General features: G+C 41.1%; 3 protein-coding genes across 3 annotated transcripts in view; 2 read left to right on the forward strand and 1 right to left on the reverse strand.

Annotated features, from left to right (window-relative positions):
- Window positions 1–1,224: 1,224 nt before the first annotated feature.
- On the forward strand, window positions 1,225–10,749 carry plrg1 (pleiotropic regulator 1). The gene is made up of 15 exons (XM_039798445.1): window positions 1,225–1,387; window positions 1,600–1,706; window positions 2,623–2,756; window positions 2,969–3,022; window positions 3,870–3,963; window positions 4,101–4,191; window positions 4,624–4,722; window positions 4,883–4,975; window positions 5,681–5,830; window positions 5,966–6,067; window positions 7,192–7,294; window positions 7,423–7,531; window positions 9,498–9,637; window positions 9,824–10,017; window positions 10,569–10,749. Exons 1-15 carry the CDS (start codon window positions 1,379–1,381, stop codon window positions 10,626–10,628), a joined length of 1,539 nt encoding a protein of 512 aa, XP_039654379.1. The 5' UTR covers window positions 1,225–1,378; the 3' UTR covers window positions 10,629–10,749.
- On the reverse strand, window positions 10,731–14,633 carry LOC120557822. Its single transcript, XM_039798458.1, has 6 exons — window positions 14,536–14,633; window positions 12,576–12,682; window positions 12,291–12,491; window positions 11,546–11,751; window positions 11,240–11,380; window positions 10,731–11,017 (listed from the first exon to the last, which is right to left on the reverse strand). Exons 1-6 carry the CDS (start codon window positions 14,575–14,577, stop codon window positions 10,809–10,811), a joined length of 906 nt encoding a protein of 301 aa, XP_039654392.1. The 5' UTR covers window positions 14,578–14,633; the 3' UTR covers window positions 10,731–10,808.
- Window positions 14,607–27,955, forward strand: part of dchs2 (dachsous cadherin-related 2) — a 40,097-nt gene continuing 26,748 nt past the window's right edge. The window contains exons 1-4 of the mRNA XM_039798433.1: window positions 14,607–16,386; window positions 21,827–22,018; window positions 22,234–22,465; window positions 24,981–25,217. Coding sequence (XP_039654367.1) covers window positions 14,641–16,386; window positions 21,827–22,018; window positions 22,234–22,465; window positions 24,981–25,217 — 2,407 coding nt within the window. The 5' untranslated portion in view covers window positions 14,607–14,640. The remainder of the gene's footprint in view (window positions 16,387–21,826; window positions 22,019–22,233; window positions 22,466–24,980; window positions 25,218–27,955) is intronic.

The raw sequence follows: 27,955 nt of genomic DNA on the forward strand, positions 1-27,955 counted from the left end.
TTGTACTGTTTAGGTCTCTTTATATCATTTTTCATATATCTTTTTATATCGCTTGTCCTATATTTTGCTTTCATTTGTATTTGCTTTTATTCACAAACACTTTTTTACTTGAATTGCATTTACTTATTTATTTGTTATTTATTATTTACTTTTTTTAACTCTCTATTTTAGTTATTTGCTTGTACTTTTATGTTGCACACTGCTGAAGAGGTGATGAACAGATTTGTACTGTTTAAAGCACAATGACAAATAAGATCTATTTTATTATTTGTTTTTGTGTGTAAGGCACAAAGACAAGACTCCGAGAAGGGGTGTGTTTGACTATTGAAGGGGAACTGCCGGGAAAAGTGAATCATGAGTATGTGTATGAGTATGTGTGTTACATGGTGAGGCCATATGAGGGAGCTCCTCTCAGATGTTTCTTCTGCGAGGAGTATGGACATGTCAATGCAGTATGTAGAAGAGTCAGAAGGTGTGGGAAGGACAATTGCTCCGTGGAGCAGTGCAAGAAAAAGAAGAGGAAGCAAAGTGGCTGCACTGGGAGGGAAATCTCCATGCGGGGTCAGCACAGTGTCCAAAGAAAATAAAGGAAATAATTTGAATATGGTCAGAGATGTAAAGGGGTTACCATATCCTGAAGCTGTTAAGAGAGTGGAGAGAAATTAAGGAATGGTGCAAGAGGAACTGGAGCAGGGTTTTTGACACAATTATTTGTTTTTGATGTCTTGATGATGAGGTCTAATAATCATGGATGTCTTCTTCTTCTTCTTCTTCTTCTTCTTCTTCTTCTTCTTCTTCTTCTTCTTCTTCTGATGTTGGCGGTTGGCAAACAGCTTAAGGTGCATTACTCCCACCCACCCGACCGGCTTGCGGAACAGTAGATTAGTTGGAGAATTTAAAAAATAATAAAATAAAATAAAATAAAATAAAATAAATGAAACAAAACCAAAAAACTCCAGCAAAATCAACCAACCAAAATTAGGACAGACTAAACTAAGTTTAACAACCCTGTTTCCTTCAAATATTCAATAATGTTAACACGCATTCCCCATGCTGCATCCCCAAGTAAATTGTCTACTGTAAAGCTTATCTTTGCTTCTTTTAATAATCATGGATGTACTGTATAATGCATCCAAGTATGATCCAAGGATGTCTTGCAGAATTGTATTGGTTTACACCTCCTGACCAATAGGTGGCGCAGACAAACTGCTAGCTGCTGTTTGTATTGTTTACTTCCGGGGCGTACGGTCGTCGTCGACTTGTGGTGATGGTCATGTTTTCAGGATTGTGATATATTTTTGAGTGCAACCGAACAATAATCCTAAAAAAAAAGTAGTTTCTTCAGTTGTGGTGCTTTATCCGTGTTCATATCACCACAATGGCCGAGGTAAGCCGATGTTTGACGTCTTTTCGTAGCTTTTTCTTTTGCTCCCAGTAAAGCGCCACACAACGGGCCCGGCTAATTGCTGAATCGCGTTACGTTTACGATACGATTTCTTGCCTGTATAACTCTCATTCAAGGCTAGAGTAATTTTAAACAGTGCTGTTTTTGTTCTGTTTAATTATAATTGTATTACATATAACTATTTTCTTCTACAGGATGTCCAGAAGCACTCAGTCCACACTTTGGTCTTCAGGTCTCTTAAAAGGACGCATGATATGTTTGTGTCCGACCATGCGAAATCCGTCGCACAGGATGAGGAAAGGTAATTCCACATTAAGGCAGTTTTCATTACTAGCTGTCGCAGAGCACTTTGAACTGTTTTTCTTTTGTTTGTACAAGTATACAAACCTTAAAATGGGTTTAGAACTACCCTTGGTCTACAGGTGTTAGCTAATCTAGTCCAGCTTTGACTAGTTTAGGTGCAACAGTTTGTGCTGTGACTGTGAGGGGGAAGAAAAGAACAGTGAAGATTTATGTATTACTTCTTTCATGATAATGATAAATGTCACATCTTTAGGCTTGTCGAAATTATTATTATTATTATACTAGCTGTTTGAATTTTTTTTAAAGCGTGTAACAAGGGACAATGGGCAGAGAAATACTTCCCTTCTCAGCTTTCTGTAAGCCTTAACGTTAATGTCTGTGTACTTGTAATTTAAGACCAAAGAATGTGAGAATGTAAGTGGTCTTGCAAGGCGGCTTATAAGAGCTAGGCGGCACTTAAACTCAGGGCTGGGCAATATCCTTAAAATTCATTGTCATTGACATTTTTAATATTAATACATATCAATATATATATATTGAATTGCATGTCAAATATTGGGTCAGTCGATATTTAATGGAATACATCGTGAGACTGCTGTAGGGTAATATCAAATCTTAATGTGAAAAAGTAATGTTACATGGATTTTGTCAGGTATTTCATTTACTAGATTAACCAAAAATAGGTCAAGTTATTTTTAATATATATCGGTATTATCTTATATGGTTTTCATACCATACCATGAGAGACGTTTTAACACATATTGCTCACTTCTTACCTAACCTTTCAAAGCAATGAACCGTGTAGTATTTGTACTTTTATGTCAAACATAAATTATGCTAATTTGCCAAGTAGAGGGAGCACATGAGTGATTTTGAAGGAGAAAATAATGCGTTATTGTGTTGTGTATTTTCAGCCACAAGTTGAAGATGAGTGTGAAAATGACAGCGGATTATAATGCAGTTTTACACATGCCTGTCCTGAAGGAAGGGAAAGACCGAATGGCTCTTCCTGGCAGTATGCTAGGCCACCAGAGCTACACACAGCCAGGTGAGGATGAAACAAACACTACATTTTACCCTCAGTTTGATAACAGTTATTTATAGAGAAAACCTCAATGAAGGGATGTTATTGAAAGCCCAGTATTTAATATTTAGTTTTGTCATTTATTTTGGTTTAATTTAAGATAATTGCTTGTTGTTATCCTGAACATTAATGCTCCAAAACTAGCTCATTTGAGGTGTTTTGTTTTTATGTTTCAGGGGATGACCCAGACTACCTGATCACCGGGACACATGCTTATCCCTCTGGACCTGGTAAGTACTGTGCTATTAAAGGAACACGCCATCTTATTGGGACTTTAGCTTATTCACCGTATCCCCCAGAGTTAGATAAGTCCAGACATGTTCTTCTCATCTCCGTGCGTGTCGTAACTCTGACGCACCCACCGCTAGCGTAGCTTAGCACAGATCCTGGAGGTAACCGGTTCCAACTAGCCTACTGCTCCCAATAAGTGACAAAATAATGCCAACATTTTCTTATTTACTTGTTGTGATTTGTATAGTCACAGTGTGTACAAATAACAAGGTCACATCTTCTAACCGTATACAAACTGGGAACTATATTCTCAGAAGGCGAAGCACTGCTACTTGGGCGGAGTGATTAGCGCAACACCTGAAAAGCACCGTTGTTACTCTCTGCTCCTCATCCCCGGGGCTTCTCAGGTGCTGCGAGCATATCACTCCGCCCAAGTACCAGTGCTTCGCCTTCTGAGAATATAGTTCCCAGTTTATATACGGTTAGAAGACGGCTGTGTCTCATGTGACCTTGTTATTTATACACCCTGTGACTGTACAAATCACAAAATAGAAAAATGTTGGTGTTATTTTGGCACTTATTGGGAGCAGTAGGCTAGCTGGAGCTGGTTACCTCCAGGATCTGTGCTAAGCTAGGCTAGCGGTAGGGGCGTCAGACAGAGTTACAACACGCACGGAGATGAGAAGGGTATGTATGGACTTATCTAACTCTGGGGGATACGGTGAATAAGCCCCAATAAGTCGGTGTGTTCCTTTTTAATTGCATGCATCTACTTGTTCTGAACCCAGTCAATGAACTGCATCAGCATTATTCTAGTGTTTTATACAAGTATTTTTCATTCAATAGGAGTAGCCTTGACTGCTGACACAACGATGCACAGGAATCCAAGTGAGGGAGGAATCCACTCCATGGCGCTGGCCTTGCCACCCTCACAAGCCAGGTAAACATATTTTTTCCCTCCACAGTGTTTCAGTTGAGTAAGTTATTGGTAGTCATTTAGCATAATGACTCAAGATGAGGTACATTTTCAGAACTTTCAGGATTTTGACACAATTTATTCATATTGTTGAACTTTAGGCTGGATGTAAGCCGCACTGCTGCCAGTGTCGGTGACATCCATCGACATGCAGGAGGAGCGGAGAGATCTCACCCTCCGTCGACTGCTGTGGTAGGTTGCAGCGTATTTCCACTAGGGCTGCACTATATGAGGGAAATATCTGAAAAGGTCGTTGAATATCGCGATTAAGATATTACTTGCGATAAATGAACAGATATTAAAGTGTACTCAGTTCTGCTGCTTTTTTTTTTTTACAAATTGCTTGTTTAATTTAAAACGAATGAAAGGAAATAATTTCTAACATTCTATTTTGGAAAGAATAGAACTTATTGAATTGAATGTAAAAGGCACCACAAAAAAAGGCCAGTTACATTTTAAAGTGCAGTTTTCTACTGATATCTGATTGTCTTTCACGCCATGTATATATTGCCCAAGATGACGATTAAAAAAAAAAAAAAAAGATCTACTGTGCAGCCCTACTCTCTTGCTGTAAAATCGCTGTAAGATGTGCAGAGTGCATAATTAATTATGTATTTATTTTAGTCACTCTTGGAGGGAGGCGGCACCAGAAATTCTACACTCGCCAGGAAAGCGCCAACCATGCCTAAACCCCAGTGGCATCCACCATGGAAACTGTTCCGGGTAACCACAACTCATTTAAACTTTAATTTTATTTTTTAACCTTTTTTATGCTATATTTTCCTTTTTATCTGTAGATATAGTGGACACGCTGATGCCAAAGTGAGGCATCTGGGATGTGTCCTCTGGGTTCTTTTTAACAGTAGTGTGTTTTATCTGATAGGTCATCAGTGGTCACCTCGGCTGGGTGAGGTCCATCGCCGTGGAGCCGGGTAATCAGTGGTTTGTCACTGGGTCTGCTGACAGAACCATAAAAGTGAGTAAAGCTTAAAATAATCATTTTCACTTCTTAGTTTTTTCTGTGGATAAAACATCAGCGATAATAAAAAATTTTATCCAGAAGTTTCATCCTTTTTTGATTGGGTTGTTGTATAAGAACAATACAAAACAAGAAATGATTAGCATGAAAGCTCCTTTTTGACGTGGGAACAGCAGTTTGACAAAGTAATCCTAAACTCAATGTCTACTTTCTATCTCCCAGAGCTTTCAGTCCCATCTTGTGGTCTTCATCGGCAAATTGAAGTTGGCTCAGTTGTCATGAAGTTCTCTGTTTGGGTCCCATTTAACACACTGATCAAAACTGAGATGTGGTTGAAAGAGAAAATGACGTATGATGTCTTAGCACCTTTTTTTAAGATTTTGTATTCTGTTCTCCCCTCACCTACCCTGGTAAATTATATTATAATGTTATTATTTTTAGTATTTATATACTATTATTATTGATCCAGAATGGTTGATAGCAGCATTATTTTACACTCTGCTGTTAACAGCCACATATCATACATTTTCTTTTGGACCCATAAGCAATGACAAAATAACTTTTTTTTCAGTATCCACAACTGCAGCCTTTTTCTGATAATGTCCGTCCTCCTGCCACTCCAAGATGGCCCTCTGGAGACACTAGTTCTAGAAATGTTGTATAATTCTCATAGTATGACTCTCGTGTGGTTTGTCTTGACAGATCTGGGATCTGGCCAGTGGGAAACTGAAACTCTCCCTGACTGGACACATCAGTACAGTGCGTGGGGTGGCGGTCAGCAATCGAAGCCCCTACCTGTTCTCCTGTGGAGAGGACAAGCAAGTCAAGTGTTGGGATCTGGAGTACAACAAGGTCAGCCATTGTAATGAGAGGCAGGTTAATGGGATGGACTCACTTAAAGTCTTAAAGGGCCATAAAAAGGACATTTCAGTTGATTTGATGTACAGTATTTCTACATTCTCCTGACATTGTGGATCTGTGTATTAGGTCATCAGGCACTACCACGGACACCTCAGTGCCGTGTACGATATAGACCTACATCCGACTATTGACGTGCTGGTGACGTGCAGCAGAGATGCCACAGCAAGGGTAAGCTCGTACTTTGCACGTTTGCTGTTAAATGTATGAATGACAACGTAGAAATTATTTATCTCTACAGGTTCCGTTTATGTTTTAAGAAAGGCTTCTCATTTTTACTAGTCACATTTTTTTTGTTCATTTACATTTTCCTCATTTCCATGTAAACAAAAGTCACATGGATGTGAAAATGACCTGACTGCTGGACACGGTTTTAGACACTTTGAGATTCGGGCAACAGCGTTGTCCAAAAGCATTTCATTCCAGTTTCTGAATTCTTTTCTAAACATCCTGTCTGGTCTGCTCCTGGTTACTTTTTTTGTTTTTGGTTTGTGTTAAGCTCTTTATGTTATCTGTGGTTAGTATCTGTGGTATCGCTAAAAAAATTGTCAGTACCAATACCATGACATCAACACCGGTTCCTAAACGATACTTTTTTTTTCAATACCAATTTTATAAAACAAAAAGAAATTACAACATTACGGCACAAATCTTTTTTTTTTCTGTTTCAGTGCCTACTACGTGACTACTACTGTGTAACGTCAAGTTTTTCCTGAATGCCTCCACGACGTGTAAACGCTAAACAGCCAATCACAAACATTAGATCTGGGTAGAAGCATGCTGCATTCTCATTGGCTCACTGACGATGATGAGGTTTACTCCTTAGGGATTGAAATTGGGTATTGAATGACGAGGCATTTTTCAACATTCGATACTTCAGAGGCAGTTCGGTCGGTGACTAAAAAGCATTGAATTCGGTACCCAGCCCTATCCGTGGTATGAATAACTTCTGGCTATCAGATGTCTGCATCTGTCACCTTATGCAGCATTTATTGAACAATGGGAGAATAGTTAGATAATGAACAACCTACTCATTCTGCATTTTTACTTGCTCTTAGTAAGGTGTTGTGTGGTGGGCAGTGCACCTGAGTTCAAATAGAATTCATCTCTCCCACTTAAAAAAAAAAAAAAAAAAAAACGAAGGAGGAAAGGTGTCCGAATGGACCGATGTTTAGAGAGACAATCCTTCCATCAGGGGTCTGTAGTTGATATTTTTTGGAATATGATGTGTAAGTAATTAGGCCTCTGCAGGATTAAGTAATCAAACTAATTGGATTTCTTCTCTGACAATGAAGGTGTGGGACATCAGGACGAAAGCTAACGTGCACACACTGACCGGCCACACCAACACTGTGGCCACAGTGAGATGTCAGGCGGCAGAACCACAAGTCATCACTGGTAAATACCTTTTTTATTTTTGAGCAATGTCAAGAATTCCTAACCAACTATTCTTCTGTATAATCATTAAAGTTATGGCTGATTGGTTGGTCTTCAACTTTTCACCTCAGCTGATTAACTTCTTGCAGGCAGCCACGATTCAACCATCAGGCTGTGGGATCTGATTGCTGGAAAAACCAGAGCAACTCTGACCAACCACAAGAAGTCTGTCCGAACGTTGGCGCTGCACCCCAGACAGTAAGTTACCCAACCCTTAGTCTATATCCTTGACAACTCATTTCCGGGATTGCTGCGTTGCCGCCGGAAGATCCGCCGGATGTCCCTCATTTCGTCCCGATGTCCGTCACCTTCCGCTTTCTTTGTGTTGGAATTCTAAACTCCGTTCGATTTCTGAGGACTATGGTTAACTGCTCCTCAGATCTCTGCAGGGGAAATCCAGACAGCTAGCTAGACTATCTGTCCAATCTGAGTTTTCTGTTGCACAACTAAAACAACTTTTGAACGTACACATGTTCCATCAAAACAAGTTCCTTCCCGAGGCTATTTTGCAGAAGCACCGTTATTGCGTGAAGATTGTGATTGGTTTAAAGTAGTGCTGTCAAACGATTAAAATATTTAATCGCATTAATGTCATAGTTATTAATTAATCGCACATTTTTATCTATTCTAAATGTCCCTTGATTTCTTTCTGTCCCATTATTTTCTTTTCTACTTTTAATGCTCTTATCAACATTTTTTTTTTTTATTGAAAACAACATTGGCATATACTGTAGTGTTCAATTTCACACTAACATTCACACTTGGAGCAAATAATCTCTCACACAATGTAACACTGTCCATCAATAAAAAGGTGAAAAAAATACTTTGTCAGCAAACAGCCCCTTCAACAGCCCTTTCTAAGGGATCAAAACAGGGCGATACAAAATCAAATTACAAAGTGCACATGTAAGGTAAACTAGGACTCAGCCTATAGTGCAGTTAAACCATGGCTTAATACTTTCTTTTTCTCAAGTTTGCTTTGAACATAGCAGTCAGGCTACTGCTCTTTATTCACCAGAGGCTCATCAACCCAGCCTCTTATTTCAGAAAAAATTAACAGTAACGGTTACCAATAAAATGGAAGCATACTACTTCTTTGCTTTGAGCCAGTTACTCAAACAGACAAGCCTGTTGACATTTACAGGGAAGCTCGCTTCTTTTGTACAACATGCCCAGACAGTGAAAACAACCTTTCAGAAGGTACTGATGTGGCTGGTGTTGCTAAGTACTTCCGTGCAAGGCGGGCCATTTCACTGTGTGCCCCTTCATGTGTGGAATACCATTCCTGGGGACAGGCATCCATGCCAGTAAGAGGCTCTGCCTTGTAGCGCTCCAGACATTGCGCTCTTATTGGCATCCATTTCGGCATCTCGCGCTCGCCATCCACTCAAAACGTAACGTTGGCCTACTACTCTTTGGCCGGCTCGCAAGCCCAAACAAGTGTGTGTGGCGTGCCTGTTGATTTGTTTCCGGTCTAGCTAGATCCGGTGTGTTTTTTTTTTTTCTAACGTTTGCTAGGCCAAAAAGAACGTTAATCTTGCGATAAAAAAATCTACGCCATTAAAATGGGTTTGCGTTAATGCTGTTAATAAAGCATTTAACTGACAGCACTAGTTTAAAGAAATGCCAATAAAACAGAGCAGGTTTTTCTCCCATCCCAGAATGCTGTGTGGACTAGCCAGACCCTCCTCCACAGGGCTGTGGAGAAAGGTCTGGAAATGAGAGGCTACCCAATCCTAACCTATATTGTTTTATTAGTTGGTGTTAAGCGTAATCCTGAAACAATAAGTCCATCATAGTCAAAATCAGTTGGATATTTGGCTAACTGTTTTTAAACTTCAGCTGTTTTCGGATTTTTAGGATATGTTGCTTTTCTCAGTTATGTATCATTAAATCAAATATATTTGGCAGTTTGAATTGTTAAAACAAAATAAGCAGTTTGAAGACTGGAAACTTGTGATGGGCATTTGTCTTTTTATTTTTTTTATTATTATTTTGTTTTTTTCCAGAGCTTAATTGGAACATGAATCAATAACAAAAAATGAGCGTCAGTCAAAGCCCTTTTTGAGTATTGCATGAACACGTCTGACCCGAGGGATTGTAATCCACCCATTATACCATAATGTTCTTAACATGTTGTCATCTTATTTCCTGTGTTTTACAGATACACTTTTGCCTCCGGTTCTGCCGATAACATCAAGCAGTGGATGTTCCCAGATGGCAACTTCATCCAGAACCTGTCGGGCCACAATGCCATCATCAACACTCTTGCTGTTAACTCTGATGGCGTGTTGGTGTCTGGAGGTATTCAGAACTAGCTACACTGTCTCTTGTTATCTACAGAAAATGTTGAACTTTTAATTCTTAATAATAGATGATCTAGTTTTATGAGGGTTAATGTTGACTTAATGATCCAGCTGATTTACAGTATTGAGTTACAAGCGCATTAAACTTGTGATCAATCATCCACATTGTTTGTTCTCTCTGTAGCCGACAATGGAACCATCCACTTGTGGGATTGGAGGACAGGCTACAACTTCCAGCGGATTCATGCAGCTGTGCAGCCTGGATCTCTGGACAGCGAGTCGGGAATCTTTGCCTGCATGTTCGACAACTCAGAAAGTAGACTGATCACCGCCGAGGCTGACAAGACCATTAAAGTATACAAAGAGGACGACACGGCTGTAAGTTACATGATTAGGTGTATAGTCGGTTCATATTTTAGTGCATTTTATATATGCTACCGGTCAAAAGTTTGGGGTCACTTAGACATTTTCATTCCACTCCATTACAGACAGAATACCAATTGAGATCAGTAGCATTGTTTTTTTAATCAGGGCAGCAGTTCTCAGATTACATTATGTGCTTACATAATTGCAAAAGGGTTCTCGACTGTTGTAGAAAGAAGTTGCTGATCTTTAATGCAATATCTACATTACCCATTATCAGCAACCATTCATCCTATGTTCCAAAGGCACATTCTGTTTAATAATCTGATATCATTTTAAAAGGATAACTGAGAAAACATTGGAGAACCCTTCTGCAACTATGTAAGCACATAATGTAATCTGAAAACTGCTGCCCTGATTAAAAAAACAATGCAACTGATCTCAGCTGGTATTCTGTCTGTAATGGAGTGCAATGGACATTTCTAAACGACCCCAAACTTTTGACCGGTAGTGTATATTTCAGGCAGCAGATAGATAATTTGACAACTCTGTTTTCTTTTTTGCAGACAGAAGAAACCCATCCAGTCAACTGGAAACCAGAAATCCTCAAGAGAAAAAGATTCTAACGCTTCTTTTATTTGTTCATCTTGTCACAGTAACAATGTTTGTTTTTATTTCTACCAAACCTCCTATTGTAGATACACCCATCAAGTTTTGCTTGTTACTGCTTTTTTTTTTTTTTATTATAACTAATGTGTCTTTGACAGAAGCAACCACATTCTAAAATCCAGTTAAATTGTCTCGTTTTATTCTAAAAACCATTTGCAGTCTTCATTGTACGATGTTAGTCCAATGAAGTGGCCATTTTGGACTGCCAGGAACCTCCCCGAGTGTTTGTTCTTGATGACGACGGCTCTCTGATGGCTCTGGTCCGTCTGATCCGCCAACAGCAGCCACTCCTCAGACATGGACGGACTGGCCTCAGAGTGGACCTGCTCGCTGCTGGGGTCAAACCCTGCAGAAAGACAGACACGGTGTGTTCAAAAATTGTTTGGGAGAAGAAAAAAGAAAATGTATTGTCCTGAAATTGCCAGTTGTACAGACGTGGAAACAACGGTGCCCTTTTTTTCTGGCTTGCAATGTGAACTTTATTTTGCTCAGTTTAATAAAAAAAAAAGTAAATTTTTCACATACATGCAGTTTCTTTTGTTCGGTAATGATCAGTTTGTGTACTAACCCAGGTATCTGTCGGTGACCGCGTTCCTGTAGTACTTACAGCCGTCACCCTTAACCTCCACCCAGTAACACTGATCTCCAAGTGTCTGGTTGAGCGCCACTGTGTTTCTGGTGTCACCAGTTGACTGCTCATCTTGCTCACCTGTAAAATCACATCACAACACAAAAGATTGCCTCACATACACACGTTTTAATAGACGTCTATGTAGTTTAATTTCAATCTGCAAGGCTCAGATTGCTATTTGGGTTTTGTACAGCTGTTCATCCTAAAAGGATCTTTTTGGAGCTTTTCATATCGGTTTTCTACCCAAGTCATAGATGTAGAGGTCTGAGAGCGCATGGCGAAATCTTCGTCCCGGTTTCTTCTTCAGATGGGGTTTTGATGGTTCTGGCAGATCCACCTCCTCTCTTGCAGGTTTTTCAACTTCCAGGAGGTGACCGGCGATAAACATGATCTCCTCCTCCAGAGACCTGAGACGCATCTCAAAGTGCTCCTCGTCGTTCTCTGCGTTTCAAAAAAAAAAAAAAAAACCATTGATAGTAAGTTGTAAAATACAGTATCTATGGGCTCAAATATGGCTCATTAATAATTTGCTTGTAAACAAGTTTTGTAGCTGTAGAATCATTTCGTGCATGTGTAATTCAAATTTGTGGGGGAATATTTTTATCAGTAAGGTTTCACCGAGTCTGAGCGACAGACGCACGCGTTTCCTATGTTCCTGTGCGACACTGAAGTCACAAGCACAAGGCGTGATTTACGAGTACAAATTTTGACTCGTAACTCATGCCTTGTGCTTGTAACTTAAGTAGACATAGACAGGAAAGGTGGTGGGGGGGGCATGACACCCAGCAAGGGACCGCTGCAAAGGAACCCATACCTACATGGGGCGTACACACAACCGGGTGAGCTAGAGGCCGTCCCCAGATGTTCATTGCGTGCATATAATGCAATATCTAAAATACTCTCTTTGTACCAAAATCAGTTTTTGATCCATTTAACCTTTCGAGGGGATGAAGTGGTGTCCCCTGTCCTCTTTGAAAGGCCTCCTCACCTGAAGTCCACCCACAGCAGGCCTGCAGTGATCAGCCCCAGCCACTCGCTGGCCTCCCAGTCGTTGGCCAGCATCACCGGCACGACCGGGACCTCCCTGCTGTCTGCGTAGTTGAGCTCTTTCTTACAGCTTCGGGACGCCTGGTAAGCTGGAGTCATGAATGGACAAATCACACAAGCCTCCTCGACACCTGCAGCCATCCTGAAAACACACACACACGCACACAGAGTTATAACTCATGCATTTCATTTATCCCATCAATGATTAGGATTGCTCTGTACTTACGAGTCGTTTATGTTCCCTGTCACCCCTCCTTCGATATCCATCCACACTGGCAGACCATCCTCTTTAAGGCGGTTGTATATCTTTTTCACCAGAGCCTGGTCATCCCACTGGTAGGAGAGCATAACATGAGATGGCATTTTTACCTCTCTTTCACTCAACTCTGTGAGAAAACAATCCTGTATTCAAAGCTTCTGTGGTGGAGTTTGTGGAGTTGTTGAACAAACTGACCCAGAGAAAGGGAGACTCGGTAGCTATGCTGTTTGTTTACTCTGGTATACAGCTATGGTTACATCTGTTGCTTGGTTACAATGCTTGCAAGCACCAATGGGAGGCTGGATGATGGCTGCTAAGCCCTGCAGGACCAACGAGGGCTGCACAATGACAATCCAAGTGCTGCTAGAGCTATGTGACCAAAGAAGGAATGCAAAATGGAAGGCCTCGTATCATTTATTAGGTTTTTAATTGATATTAATTACAAGGAGTCATTTTTGTGGACTAGTCAAGGAAAGTTATTCTCTCAGCGTATTTTCTCTGGGATATTTTGGAATGATTTAGAAAACTTTGTGACACAGACAATTGGCACTGTTATATGACTGAACCTTTTCCATGTTTGGTGTCTATTTGTAATCCAAATAGGTGGATTATGTTACTTTGGAAATATATTTACAAAGCGTTTGTAGCAAGGACCTTTTCATTTATAATGATTTAAATGTTACAGAAAAACTGAAATTAAAAGTAAAAAGCAACCACAACTTAATGACATTGTGTTTCCATTTTTATTAATGTATTTGTTTGTATTTTTAGATTATATTTGTATGTCCTTATTGTTTACATAAAGCTAATCCTGTCTACAGCCTTATTTATCACGTTTTCTATGCTGATCTTGGTTAGCTGGTCCTAATGTTATTTCCTCAAAGAAGGGTCAGTAATGAGTGTGTGAAATGATGAAGATACCAACGCTTGTATATCAACAAATAATAATATGTGCACTATTTATCAAAGGACTGCTTTTTGAACATCTGAGTGCAGAGTCAAAGTTGAAAGCTGTGAAACCTCCCCACTATAACTTCATAGTGGCAACAACGCCACCAGTAACTTAAACGTCAGGGTGCATGTTAAACTTCCATGTCATGAACACTGTGCACACTTTTCTCAGAATTATTTAAGGATACAAGTCGTTTCTACATATTCACAAAGTTGTCACAGGTTTACAAAGGGTGATAGACAACCACAGAATTTCAAACTATTTCTGAGCATTATTTCAGACTATTCTGACTTTATTCTCAGAAGTTTGAGTTTAAAGTCTCAGAACTCAAATATATGTTTCACGTGTTACAGAAACATTCCACAGTGACTGCTGTTGTCGTGTTTACCAGTAGAGGGAGCCAGCCCAATACCTTGTGGACTTTTGGTAAAAAATGGAACCTGTTTAAACGTCTTATTTATTGGATTTATTCTAACCAATTTACCAATATCAGGCAGGCTGGATCTCAGATTGTATGAGCTCAACTTTCTCACAACAGTTCAATCTGGATGAGTTATTTTTAATTTTTTTTTCTGTAGTTCCTCTACTTTTCTACACACTTTATGATCTCCAACTGGTCAAACATAACATGTGCTACTATGGCACCTTTGAGCACGCGGCACTGTGGGTAATCTCTCGGCCTAATTAAATCTTAAGCAATCAGGGCCACAGATGGAGCCGATCAGCGTGGGCCGTGCCGCCTGCCAGGAGGTGTGTTCAGTTCAAACTGTGCACTGCTCTGTGGCCACTCAGTGCCAGGATGTGTGAAGAGGCCCAGCGGATTTACATTACTAGATGTGTGGATATCGAGACTCCAAAATCACGCAGTAAGCTGCTGAAATATTGGGATGGAGAATGACTGCTGGCTGTTTTTTTTTAATTATTTTTATTTTTTTTTCCCGTGCGCAAAAGAGAAATAATGCACGGTGCGCGTACCTGTTTCTGTCTGGAGAGGAGCTCTGAAATGTGATTGAGCATTGTGCATTTGATACGGAAATATGTAGCCTAAAACTTGCAACTCGCAAAACCAGTTTCAAAGCCATGTGGAAAGGAGAAATTGGTCGCAACAATGGCGCAACGCCGCTCCTCGGGACGCTCGTGCTGTCGCTGCTTTGCGCGCAGTCTTTCGGACAGGTGTTCAACCTGACGCTGTCCGTTAAAGAGGGTTTGCCCGCCAAAACCATCGTTGGAGATCTGGGTGCGGTGTTAAGCAGGCCAAGCACTGGGTTCTTCATCTCCGAGAGCAGAGACTCTTATGTGTTCAGAGACCTGGAAATAGACGCAGACACGGGGATCATCTCCACAGCTGTGATCCTGGACAGAGAGAGCAGGGAGAAGTATGAATTCGTGGCGGCCACCCTCACAGGAGAGATGATCAAAGTGAAACTAGAGGTGACGGACGTGAACGACCATTCTCCCGTGTTTCCCTCCGAGGAGGTCGACTTGGAAATATCAGAACTGAGCCCCCCAGGGAGTCAGTTTCAGCTTGAGGTTGCTAAAGATGGGGATGAGGGGGAGTTTGGTACCCAGGGATACAGGATCACAGAGAGCGAGATGGGGGAGTTATTCCGACTGGAGTATCGCAGTGGATCTGAGAACCACCCGAGCCTGGATCTCATCCTCACGAGCAAACTGGACCGAGAGACGCGGGACTTCTACTCCCTCGCCATCGAGGCCTTCGATGGCGGCATCCCAGCCAGGACGGGGACCCTTCGGGTGAATGTCCGCGTGGTGGATGAGAACGACAACCCTCCCGTGTTCGACCAGACCGAATATCACGCCTCGCTGTCCGAGGACGCTCCGTTGATGTCCTCTGTGTGTCAGGTCCACGCCACTGACCTGGACCTGGGCGACAACGGGAGAGTCACTTACGAGATTAACAGGCGGCAGAGTGACCCGAATGAGGTGTTCTCCATCGACGAGAGCAGCGGGGTGGTGTACCTCAACAAGCCGCTCGATTACGAGACGCAGGCCTTTCACGAGTTGATCATCAGCGCGCGAGATGACGGCGCTCAGCCCGAGTACAGCAGCACTTTTGTGGGCGTGAAGGTGCTTAACATCAACGATAACAGTCCCGCCATCAGCGTGATGTTTCTCAGCGAGACGGGGGATGCGGTGGTGTCAGAGGCGGCAGCGATCGGGGACTACGTCGCCCGGATTTCAGTGTCGGACCCCGACTTTAAGGAGGAGAGGGTCGCCGTGACGCTCGAGGAGGATGATGGGAAGTTCACCCTGAAGCAGACGGACGACTTCCTGTACGCTTTGTGTGTGAACGCAGAGCTGGACAGGGAAGGAAGTGATCTGTACGAGTTGAAGGTGCGAGCATCCGATTCGGGGAGCCCACCTCTGAGCAGCGAGATGGTGCTTCTCCTCAGGGTGGCTGACACCAATGATTGCCACCCAGTTTTTGACAAGGATGTGTACGTCGTCAGCATTTCCGAGGACGCTCCTCAGGGGAGTTCTCTCGTCCAGATGCGGGCTCGAGACGCGGACGAGGGCGTCAACTCAGACGTTACGTACTCCATCCTGGAGTCCAGCCAGGAGAGCCTGTTCAGCATCGACCCGGAGTCGGGCCTGGTCACAACCGCTGCTGCTCTGGACAGAGAGACCCAGATGGAGGTTTGGTTCCTGGTGGTGGCGGCGGATGGAGGGGAACCGGCTCTGTCGTCCACGGCGACAGTCACTGTGCTGGTGGAGGACGTCAATGACAACGAGCCTGTGTTCCGGAAGCAGCTGTACAACGTGTCCATACCAGAGCACAGTGACGTTGGGAGCTGCTTTTTACAAGTACGTTGGAGAATGTTCAGCTTTTAAAGGTGCACTATGAGTTCCTGCGTGGTTTCTGCGCAATTTCATTTTTGTCTCAAACCGCCGACAAGATGGTTGGGGACGGGGGGGGGGTTGGGGGTTAGTGCGTGTTTTTCACTGAAAGTAAGGCAGCTGCTCTAAAAGCACCCCCCTCCCCCAACCGTCTTGTCGGTGATTGGCTGGAACGCGGTTTGTTGTATTTTGGTGCACAGCCTGTGCCCCTAGTGTTTGTTTGACGTTTACTACCCCTGTGTTGTCTCCAGAGGCTGGTCTTTTTCACAGTGTATTCAGGGGGCAGGCCGGCAGCTAGCGGATCAAGGAGAGATGCCTACGATTTGAGACTAAAATAAAATTGCGCTGAAACCATGCAGAAACTCATAGTGCACCTTTTAAGTGTACAAAAACCTAACGTTTTCTCATTTACCCTAAGGGGCATCTCGCCATGCGACTAGTTTTTTTTTTAAAAATTGTCCAGCTTTTGAGATACCCGGCCCTGAAATTTTTGCCTTTAACCCAGTACACTTTGCAGGTTTTGGGGGAAGATATATTTTTATGCCTTTATTGGATAGAACTGTATATAAAGAGCTGACAGGAAATGCAGAGAGAGAGAGGAATGAAAGTGAATGAAATGCAACAAAGGTAGCCAGCCTTGAGTCTTCAAACAGGGGACCCTGCAGTCACATGGTCTGTGTCTTTAACTCTTAGGCCACCACAATGCGGCTCAGCTCACCCAATAAAACAATGAAGTGATGCGAATTTCATTTTTGATGGTCAAAGCCCTGACATTTTCTTTTTTTAAATGTCTTTCCAGAAACATTGTCCTGCTTACTCTTTATGATCCAGAGAAACACAGTGTAAATGGTTTCCCTTACGATTATTTCTTCAGTAGAAATTAGAGAAGTAGTAAATTCAAAGTCCGTAAAGTCTGTGGATTATCCAGAATAACGATGACAATGTCATTGTGATGAAATGTTTACTATTGGGTGTTATAGGCTAAATGTGATGTAGCTATGCTTTTGATAGCGCCACAAATTAAATTCTATTTATTTCCATTGTATTGCGGCAGAAATCTCAGAGGCCGATATCTCAACATTTGGACAATTGACCCTAGGCCTGAAGCAAATAGTCAATATGTCAATCAACAGAAGATTAAACTGCTCTATTTTTTTTATAACAAAATTAATAGTTTCAGAAAATTCTTCAAACAAAAAGGCCAATTATTCACCAGTTCCAACTTTTCCATTGTGATTATTTGCTGCTTTTCTCTTTACATCATTGTAAACTGAAGATCTTTGTGTTTCGGGCTGATCCTCAGACAAAACAAGCAATTTGAAGATGGCATGGCATCTTGAGCTCTGAGAAATTATAATAAGCCCTTTTTAGCAATTTATTTATATTTTTGTACACTATTCGATTATTTGAGAATATAATCAAATGCTTATTCGGTAATGAAAGTAATAGTCACAGCCCTAATTGACACCAAAGTCATCTGCAAGGATAGCACTAGAGTTAAGGTGAACTGACCCTTTAAATGATATTAGTATGTCTGTGTAGATTCATCTTATTCTTCCTGACAGTGACATGTTAAGGCACTCTCTACAACAGTTCACAACATGGGGGTTGCGACCCCTTCCAGGAGTCTCAGAATAAACCTCAGGGGTCATGAGATGATTCACAGAATAGGAAACTAGAAAAATATACTTCTGCTCCACAAAATATATTTTTTTGTTGTTGTTGCACATACAGAACAATAAATCATTAAAATGGTGTTGCCTTAATTGTTAAGGCTGAATGACTGAAGACAGTTTCATCCCGTCCTGTATGGCCCATACAAGCCATATGAAATGAAGGACTCAGTTCAGATAGGGCAAGGGCTGTTCAAACGAGAAGCGTTATGCTAGATTACATCAGCACAGATACTCAAAATAGAAGTCTCTAATATTTGCTTTTTTTCTTGTAAAAATGCTGAATAGTTTTACCTCTAAAAAAAACCTTTTACCTTTACAAAAAAAATTTAATCAAGTTTACTTTACATATTATGCAGTTCTTGACAAGGACACAAGTAGACTTTTATTTTAAGGGTCATATGGCAAAAATCTTCAGAACCTTGGAACCACTGCTCAACAACACAATCCTGTGTGGCCAGTTAATTTGACAATTATCTCAGTATATATCTACTAGCTTGGTTTTACAAAAAAAACTTGAACTTGCGTGCAAACCAGAGCAGTTTAAAGACGTCTCCAGTGTTATCATTCAACATCTTATGCTCTCTGTCTCACTGTCTCCTTCTTACGTCTCATAAGACAAAAGTTGCCTTCAGTCTATATGCACAAAGACATCAGTGTTCCTCCCTAAATATACACACACACACACACACACGCACACACACACACACACACACACACACACACACACACACACACACACACACACACACACACACACACACACACACAGTCTCCAGTTTAGCACTGTGACTTAGATATGACAGATGTGATGCCTGGTACCACACTCTGCAGCCTGGCACAAGCTGAAGCCCATTACAGAAGAGGCCTTTATCTACCAATGCATTTGCTGTAAACATAAGTGATATTTGGCATTTGATTCAAACTAAAAATCATTGTATTTCAGTGACATCCTTTTTCTGTATGAAGTAATGTAGGTACAAAATTGTGTGTGTGTGTGTGTGTGTGTGTGTGTGTGTGTGTGTGTGTGTGTGTGTGTGTGTGTGTGTGTGTGTGTGTGTGTGTGCGCACATGCGTGGGGTTGTTTTGCCTTCAGAATTGTGAAGAACTCAGACTAAGCAAAAATAAGTCACAGTCTTGTTGCTACACAACTTTATTGGACAAATAATAATAGCCAACAGTGGACCTTCAGCAGGTGTATGAAAGAGCTAAGACTCTTCAAAAAACAAAACGGCAGAGAAGTGAGAGGTGGAAAAAGGAAGCAGCTTTGGCTGCTTTTCATAATCAATCAATTAATGTTGGGTTTATTTTCAGATTTAGCATTTAGTCTATGAAAAGTGAGTCTATGACATTTTAGTTGCTTATTTATTGCTTATATGTTGCTGATGATCAAGTTTTTTTTAGTTTGTTTTTTAAGTTTTACTTTGTGTTTTTATTTTTTCAACATGTTTTCTTTTAACTGCTCGGGGCGCCTTTCCATGGGCAGCTCCCCTACACTCACATCTCTCCATTAGTGCATGTATACTGACTCAAACAAGTCAAAAAGATAGTGACAAATGCCTGTCACAATTTACCAGAGCAGAAGGTGATGTCAATTTACTTTTGTCAATTAACCAACAGTCTAAAGCTCAGATAATAAATGTACAATAATATAAAACAGGGGAAGAGCAGTACATCTTTACATTTGAGGAGCTGTTTGGCATTTTCCAACACCTCCCTTATCACTTCAACAGTCAGATCAACAGAAAGTGAACATTATAACCTTCATGAAGGGACAGTAGGATGTATTGCTGGGCTGTTGTATTAGACTGATTAGTCTTTGCTAGGTGGACCTAATAAAGTAGAAATGGAGTGTAGAACTTATGATGTCCCTCGATACGGAATCCCAGGCCTCGACTATACAGACTAAGCATTATTAAGCCTCTGGTACGTTACAGATTCACAGACAGGAGAATTCCAGGATTTTAAAATAGTTTTCTTTGCAGTCGTAAAGAGATGTAAAGTCAGTTCAAAAGCTTGCTGGGTGTGTTACTGTACACATTGAATCAGACCTTGACCCATGTCTGTAAAAAGTTCCTCTGATCAGAGTTCATAAACTCCGAGATGATATCATCTTTATGGCTGGAAAGTGAGCACTCCATCTGTAACGTGTCTCTTGTCACGGGTGCAGTGAGACATGAAAGGATCTCTGTTTGATCTCAGGCGTGTCTTTACTCCGCAGTTTGTCTTCCACTGCAGTGATACTCCTCACCCTTTGATTGTGGGGAGTTTTTTTCTTTTTTTATCCTTTTATTATGTTGACCTTCTCTGGCAGATTCATGATTACAACAGAGATTGAATATAAACATTGACAGATTGCTCTGACTAGTGTGGCACCACCGTTTATAACATATGTAGCTACAACGGCTGCTGAAATACACGCCTATTTCATTTTAACAAAGGACATGAAAAGCTGCGTACTGCATACTGAGAAAATATTGATATTATACGTTATGGAGGAATGGGTTTGTGACGATGAGTGCAGCAGAAATATCTTGATAATGTATTAATTGGTAAAAATTCTCAAATTCCAGTTTATTAATTGTGAATATTTCTGGTTTCTTTACTCCTCTATGACAATAAACTAAAGTGTGTGTGTGTGTCTGTCTGTCTGTCTGTCTGTCTGTCTGTGTGTGTGTGTGTGTGTGTGTGTGTGTGTGTGTGTGTCTGTCATTGTGTGTGTGTCTCTGTGTGTCTGTGTGTGTGTGTGTGTGTGTGTCATGTGTGTGTGTGTGTGTGTGTGTGTGTGTGTGTGTGTGTCATTGTGTGTGTGTGTGTGTGTGTGTGTGTGTGTGTGTGTGTGTGTGTGTGTGTGTGTGGCACGTTAGCAGAACGAAAATATATTAAGTGAGAAAAGATGAAAAAGAAGAGAAACAGGAATATTCTTTTTAACAAAAAGAAATCAAGGGATATAGATTTGAGTGGTTGAGTATATTAACTTTATGGGCAGGTAAAGGAAATGCATAATATATGCATGTATGTATGTGTGTGTGTGTATATATATATATATATTGCTCTGGCAGAAATAAACCTTAAGAAAGTATTGTCCATAGACAAAACTCTACATGAAATCCTTGTAGAACTGTACAAAAACGCTACCTGGCACTTAATGTAGGTTTAAAGTTGTATATATACACAGGTGATATTTACAGTAAATAACAGCCATCTGGTTTAAGACAAACAAAGGATTACGGTCAAATAAGGCTTTCCAAGTTTAGCCGTTGGCATCGTTTTCCAAAGTCAAGCAACAACCACCTCCAGCAGGTACAAAGCATACTGCACAGATAATTTAATTTAACATTATTTAAAAAAAAATATATACTTTATCACACTTCATTCAGGACACCAGCAATATTTTGTTGACTGGTCAATCGGCCTTCTTGACTATATGAGGAATTTTCTGCAGGTTTTTTGTAATTTGGGTTCATTTATTTCTTTTTCTGGCTGCATCAAAGTGTCTGAGGGCAGTTTGTCTCTTTCCACTGCTGTTTGTATTAAGTCAGTCACTGAATGCAATTCCAATAAGAGGATGTTTGAGTGTGTAAGAAATCTATGAGATGGACCAACTTCCAGATTCCTTCTTCTTGCTACTTTATTACACTGAACACTCCTGTGTTATTTTTCTCTGTTGCTGTTCAGATGGTAATGACGATGTTTTAGTTGTTTGCATGTAACTATATTTTTCTTATTTGTAGGTTGTCGCCACTGATGCAGACAGTGCCGAGTTTGGCACACTGCTCTACTCTCTGTCTGATGGCTTTGACATGCAGGACAAACACCCTCTCTTCCGAATCCACCCGCAGACTGGAGAGCTGTGTGTCTCTCAGGATATCGATCGAGACTCGGGGCAGACGGTCCACGACATTCTGATCAAAGCTGAAGATCCAGTGAGTGGGCTTCATTTAGGAACAATTAGCTTTGACATGCTGTGTCAAAACCTGGCCTTCTTTCTCGAAGCATCATAATTTACTCCCTGCACTGTGATCGTAACAAGATAGCAAGGTTGCATATTACGCCCAAACAGCAGCTTTTAAAATTGAGTCTGTTCATTCCATTTCTCATACAAAACTCTCTTCTTTCCTCCCGTTTCAAAAAATGTCAGGGAGGCCTGAGCGCTCAAACCTACGTGCACATCGAGGTGGAAGACCGGAATGATAACGCTCCGGTATTTAACCCTGACGAGTACACCATGAGCATCAGCAGCCACACACAGCCCGGCACAGAAATCCTCAACGTTATCGCTACTGACCGAGATTCTGGCAGGTTTGGACAGGTCACCTACGATGTCCTTCCCGGGGACATGTCCAGTTTGTTCACACTGGATAAACAAACAGGTAGGCCGGCATAAGAAAACACAGATGTTTAGTGTCTTTATTGTTTGGTTTGCAAGTAGAAGAATGTTGTGTTCCAGTTAAAAGTGTAAAAAGAAAATGAGCAAACGCCATATTATTAAGATAGAATAAAGAAATATACGCGCTGTTAAAGTTGCAGTAGGTAAGACTTATAGAACTAACTTTCTGTCATATTTGCTGAAACTGACCCTATGTTCGAGTATAATTACATGAAGCAGGTAATTTAAAAACAAATCCGGCTCCTCTGGCTGCTCATGCACACGCATTCATTCTCCCTTGTGGGGGGAGGGGCTTAGGAGAACATTTTGGGCTTTAGCAGAAAGGGGGGAGGGACTGAGAAGTTGTCTGTTCAAATGTTTTGGCTAAGTCTACAGCACCTTTTAATAATTCATACATTTGTCATGCCTTCAGAATATTGTAATGAATTTGAAGTCATTTGTAGGCCAAGTTATTTTCTAGTTTATCTATGATCTGTCAAATGTACGGTGGCCTGAGGGGCAAAACACAACAACACTGGATGAAACAAACAAATGGACTGACTGGGCTAATTATTCTGTTATTTTGTGTTCCTGCTTTGTTAATATGTTTTCGAAAATGTTGTTTTTTAGAAATATCATTGTGTTTTGTGAAATTTTATGTTGTGTTTTGCCCCTCTGGGCCACCGTACCATAATCAAATCAAACTCCACTGAAAAACACGACCCTGTGGTTTAACGGTGGATAGTTACACTTTGATTGAGTTTTTCAACTGTTTGAATATGGCTTCTAGCTTCAGTGCCTTGTCACGTAGAGCCACACACTAGTCTTAAAGTCACTTGTGTGACTGGCAGTCCCGGTGTTGAGGGATAAACATCTTACTCTGTGTAAGTCCCCGTGATATGATTGCCAGTGTCACTGCTCAGCAGGGGTGATGCAGAAGGCCCAAAGCTTTATATCCCCATGTGGCAGAGTTTAAGGTAAGGTTTACACTCAGCCACACTGTAATACTAAATCGGACATTTTAAATAAGTAGAATGTGTATTTGATGTAGTTCTTCATGCACATGAATGTTTTTTCCGAACTGAATACAGCATGAGCAGTAGTGCGGAGTCTCTCTATCGTAGCGACGGGAATGCAAGGTGAATTTAGGTGACCAAAATGAGTCGCGTTCCTGACCCATCTGTCGTCATGCAGCTGTCTGTCTATAAATGCAGTAAACAAAATGGTGACTAATGTAGATGTGGTTATCACCAATGCAGCATGTCGCAAAAGCATTTGTGTACAAAGTATTTTAAAGGATTTGTAAAATGGCATCCTTGGTCATTGTTTTAAATTCATGCGTATGTTGTTTTTAAAATTCATTCAGATATTGTTTGTGTTCTTTGTGTGCAGTGTTTGAGAGTTGTTTTTTTTTACCTTTTTGTTGCCTAACTTGTATTTTTGTAAAATTGCGTTTGTGCTGCCCTCTTGGTCTAGCCTGGCTCCGCCCTCCTACGTACTTCTGCTCAATTTTCATTTTCCGTCAGTACTCCGTCTGGGTTCGCGGTATATTCTTGGGTTTTCTCCGGCCAAATCTTTACCGGTCCAATCAGCGAACAGAGGGAGTGGCTGAGAACGATGACATTGAGGTTGTGCGCTAGTTTGAGTTGTAGTCCCGTGACGGCGGCGGAGAAAGATGCAAGCAAAGCCATTCGGTCCGTTGTGGCAACACTGCCAAATATCCAGAAGTTAAAGCCCCAGCAAGAACAATATTTGCTGAGTTTTGTTGGTGGCCATGATGTTGTGGCCCTCCTCCCCACGGGGTTCGGGAAAAGTTTGATTTTCCAGCTCGCTCTGTTACTGGTGAAGGAGTCGGCTAAGGCGAACGCTAGAGATGCTAAGCTGACGTCACGACCAAACGTTAGCGATTGGTTATAGCAGATCCAGAGTGGCTCTGGACAGATCCTATAGTTTTAAACTTTAACAGAGTACCCGCCTTCAAGGAAGTTAACACTTTTCAATGGAGAGTGGCCAGACTCTCTGTACAAATGAAATGTACCAGAGTCTGGTTAGGTAGGACCAGGCTACTCTTGGTCAGCCCTGCCTTTTAAAAGGAGGTTTTAATCTCAGTAATGCCTGCAACTAACAACCCTTTTCTTCACTGATCAATCCGATGATTATTTCTCAATGAACTGGTTAGCCCAATGTGATGCATTCACATAGTTTATTTGACCAACCAACAGTCCAAAGCCCAAAAAGAAAATTGTTTTAAATCTATAGGAAAAATAAGCACATTCTCACATTTGAGAAGCTGAGCCAGGCATTTTTGCTTGAAAAATGACATGATCAAATGATTAAAATAGTTGCTGATTAATTTAGTTGGAGATCAACTAACCTTAGCTCTAATCCTACTGAAATTTTTACCTGGTTAAACGAAAGAAAAGACTTTTTGCTGTGTTTATTGAAATAAAGCAATCTGTATGACGTGTGAGTGTTGAAGCTCAATGAATAAAACATGTAACCTGTTTGTGTGAATGTAGGAATGCTCCTCCTGACCTCCACTCTGACTCACCTGGGTGCAGCCAGTGTGAAGCTCTCAATAACCGCACAGGATGGTGAGGGCGTGACCTCAGTCAGGCCCGCAGAGGTCACCATCAATGTTTTACGCAGCGCCCAGGCTCCAGCTGTGTTCCAGAGGTCACGCTACAGCTTTGCAGTGCCCGAGGACGCGCCACCGTGGACTGCTGTGGGGACAGTGGAGGCCATAAACCCAGCAGGTGAGTGTAAATCTGGCCACATTGTTGTTTTCTGGAGAAGGGGTGGGGGGGTTGGGGGGGACTGATGAAGAAGGCTGATATTGCCAAAGGTGGGTTTAAGAGTAATCAGTTTACTTACACATTACACATTTTTAAAAATCAATGAAAAGGTTAGAATTCTGCATCTTCTGCAGGTAGTGGCGATTACTAAATTGTGTCATATTTGCTGTAACATTTACTTTATTAACCCTCTGAGGTCTAAAGGCATTTTTTAGATATCTTCTTGAATTCTCCTTTTAAGGTGTTTTGCATATAACCTTATCCCCATGTGTTTCATATCAAAATGTTCAGAACAAACTCCGCTTTCTGAATAGTGATGCCCGGAATTTTTCCAGAGCAATGTATAAAGAGATAATTATCCATAAAGCGGAAATATTTCTCGAATTTCTCGTGAAAACAAACCTAAACTCAATTGTTTTGGTGCTTGAAATGAGTTTACAAAAGTCTTGAGTCTTCACAAAAGTAGCGTAATATATGAATAAAATAGTAAATAAATGTCTAAAATTAAATTTTGTAATATTGCTTTTTGAGTGTTGTCAAACATCGCTTGGACTCGCCGGTGCGTCTTTTGTCCTCAGAGGGTTAAATAGATCAAGTATCAGCCAGAAGTGATCAATTCCGGGGCGCCTGGGTAGCTCAGCTGGTAGAGCGTGCACCCATATACAGAGGTTTACTCCTCGACGCAGCGGCCGCAGGTTCCGCTCCGACCTGCGGCCCTTTGCTGCATGTCATTCCCCCTCTCTCTCCCCTTTCATGTCTTCAGCTGTCCTATAAATAAAGTTCTAAAATGCCCCAAAAAAATAAAGAAGTGATCAATTCCTATTAAATACTGCTTCTAACTTACTTGCTGTGTCTGAAATCCAGGGCATTTTAAAGTGTGACACTATTGGCCCCCCTCAAACAGAATCGAGACCACTGTGTCACCACCCCGTTTTTTGAACTACAGTTCCCATAATTTGGGCCTACCCATGGATGTACAGACAAATATCACTGGATTACGGGGCACCCTGGTAGCTCACCTGGTTGAGACTGCGCCCCATGTACAGAGGCTCAGTCCTTACGGCAGCGGCACAATTCCGACCCGCGGCCCTTTGCTGCATGTCATCCCCCTCTGTCTGCCCTCTTTCTTGTCTTCAGCTGTCCTATCGAATAAGGCCTAAAAAGCTCATAAAATAAAAAATAAAAATAAACATATAACTGAATTACTTTGATACTGAAGAGAACTCAAAAACATGATGATTCTCAGGCAAGTTCTGGAGTTATATAGTTAGTTATAGAGTGTCTTGTTTCTGTGATTTATGATTATGGGTTTATGGATGTTTACTTGTGACAGACATCAGAGATGATAATGTCCTCTGAATGTGAAAGTATCACACTGAATTTAAAAATATGTATGTCATGCCTGTGTGTTCAAGTTTGACGCAAATTACGGCAATCAGGCGCCAAGGGTTTTGAAGTGCTTTACTTGTCTCCATGAGCTGTGTGTCGCCGCCACTGCTGCAGCGCCACCTGCTGACCGCGTTGATTAGGAGGCCAAATCTGCAGGCCAACCCACAATAACTACCCTCCTGTTTGTAGAACACCAGGAGGCATCTGTCCCTTTCACCCAACAACATTTGTATACACACTCTAAAACAATATAATAACATTTTGCAAGCTTAAAAAGAATATTAGTGGATGAACATCTCCACTTATAGTTAGGAAGCACGTGTATCAGTTATGCTTGATTAAAGGGAAATGTCCTTGTTTTTTTATAAGGGGGAAAAACAGCACAACGGTTCCATTTGTAGTAAATGTAATCACTGTCCCCTCTCAATGTGTCTGTTTGCGCCGACTTCCTGTCACAGTCCAAAGAACTGCGGGTCAGGTTATTTATTTATTTATTTATATAAGGAGGATCAACAAATACTCTTAATTATTATTTCTAATACCACAAACTTTTAATGTACCCACTTCAGTTTTTCAAAAAATATCAAAATAAAGTCAACCAACTGATTTTAAGAAGGCAAATTTCTCCAACCCTGGACGTTGCAGAAATGCAGTATTTTAAGTACGATTTGTCCTGACAGATCAGTTGCCATTGTTGAAATCTCCTGCGTGATATGAAGAGGCAAGCAGTAAAGAGGACGGCTGCAGTTTAATCTTTAATCCTCCTTCGCCACATGTACAGATGACCGATGATAAAGGGTCAAAGACAACTGTACGCTATACTGTATCATTGTTCTTAAAGGCCAAAGATAGTCTTAAGCCATAAATATACACCTATATGTTATTATAAATATGTATATATTGTAATAGCATTTGTTAGTTAGTTAGTTAGTTAGTTAGTTAGTTTTGTTTATTGTCCCTGTGGGAAAATTAGGTTGCAGCAGAAATAACAAGGCATTTTTTACAACAAAAGACAAAAACAACAATGAACATAACTTTAGACATTAGACATCACTACAAATAGCATTGACTAGGGCACTCATAGATGGAGGGGGTGGGGTGGGGGGGGTACAGACCAGCTGGATTGCTTCGTAGGAGTTTATTTAATGTAGTTGTAGATAAAAGGGAGTTTTACACAATATAAATACAAATAGGATTCTTAGAGATAGAGCAGTGTGTATTCTGCATAATATTTGATCTACATTTGATCTAGTAACATAAAGGAGTCTCCTCTCTCTGTGGAGAGTTTCCCGACTCCCCAGTTTTCCAGG

This window comes from Perca fluviatilis, chromosome 1 (genome assembly GCF_010015445.1).
Source record: "Perca fluviatilis chromosome 1, GENO_Pfluv_1.0, whole genome shotgun sequence".
NCBI lineage: Eukaryota > Metazoa > Chordata > Actinopteri > Perciformes > Percidae > Perca > Perca fluviatilis.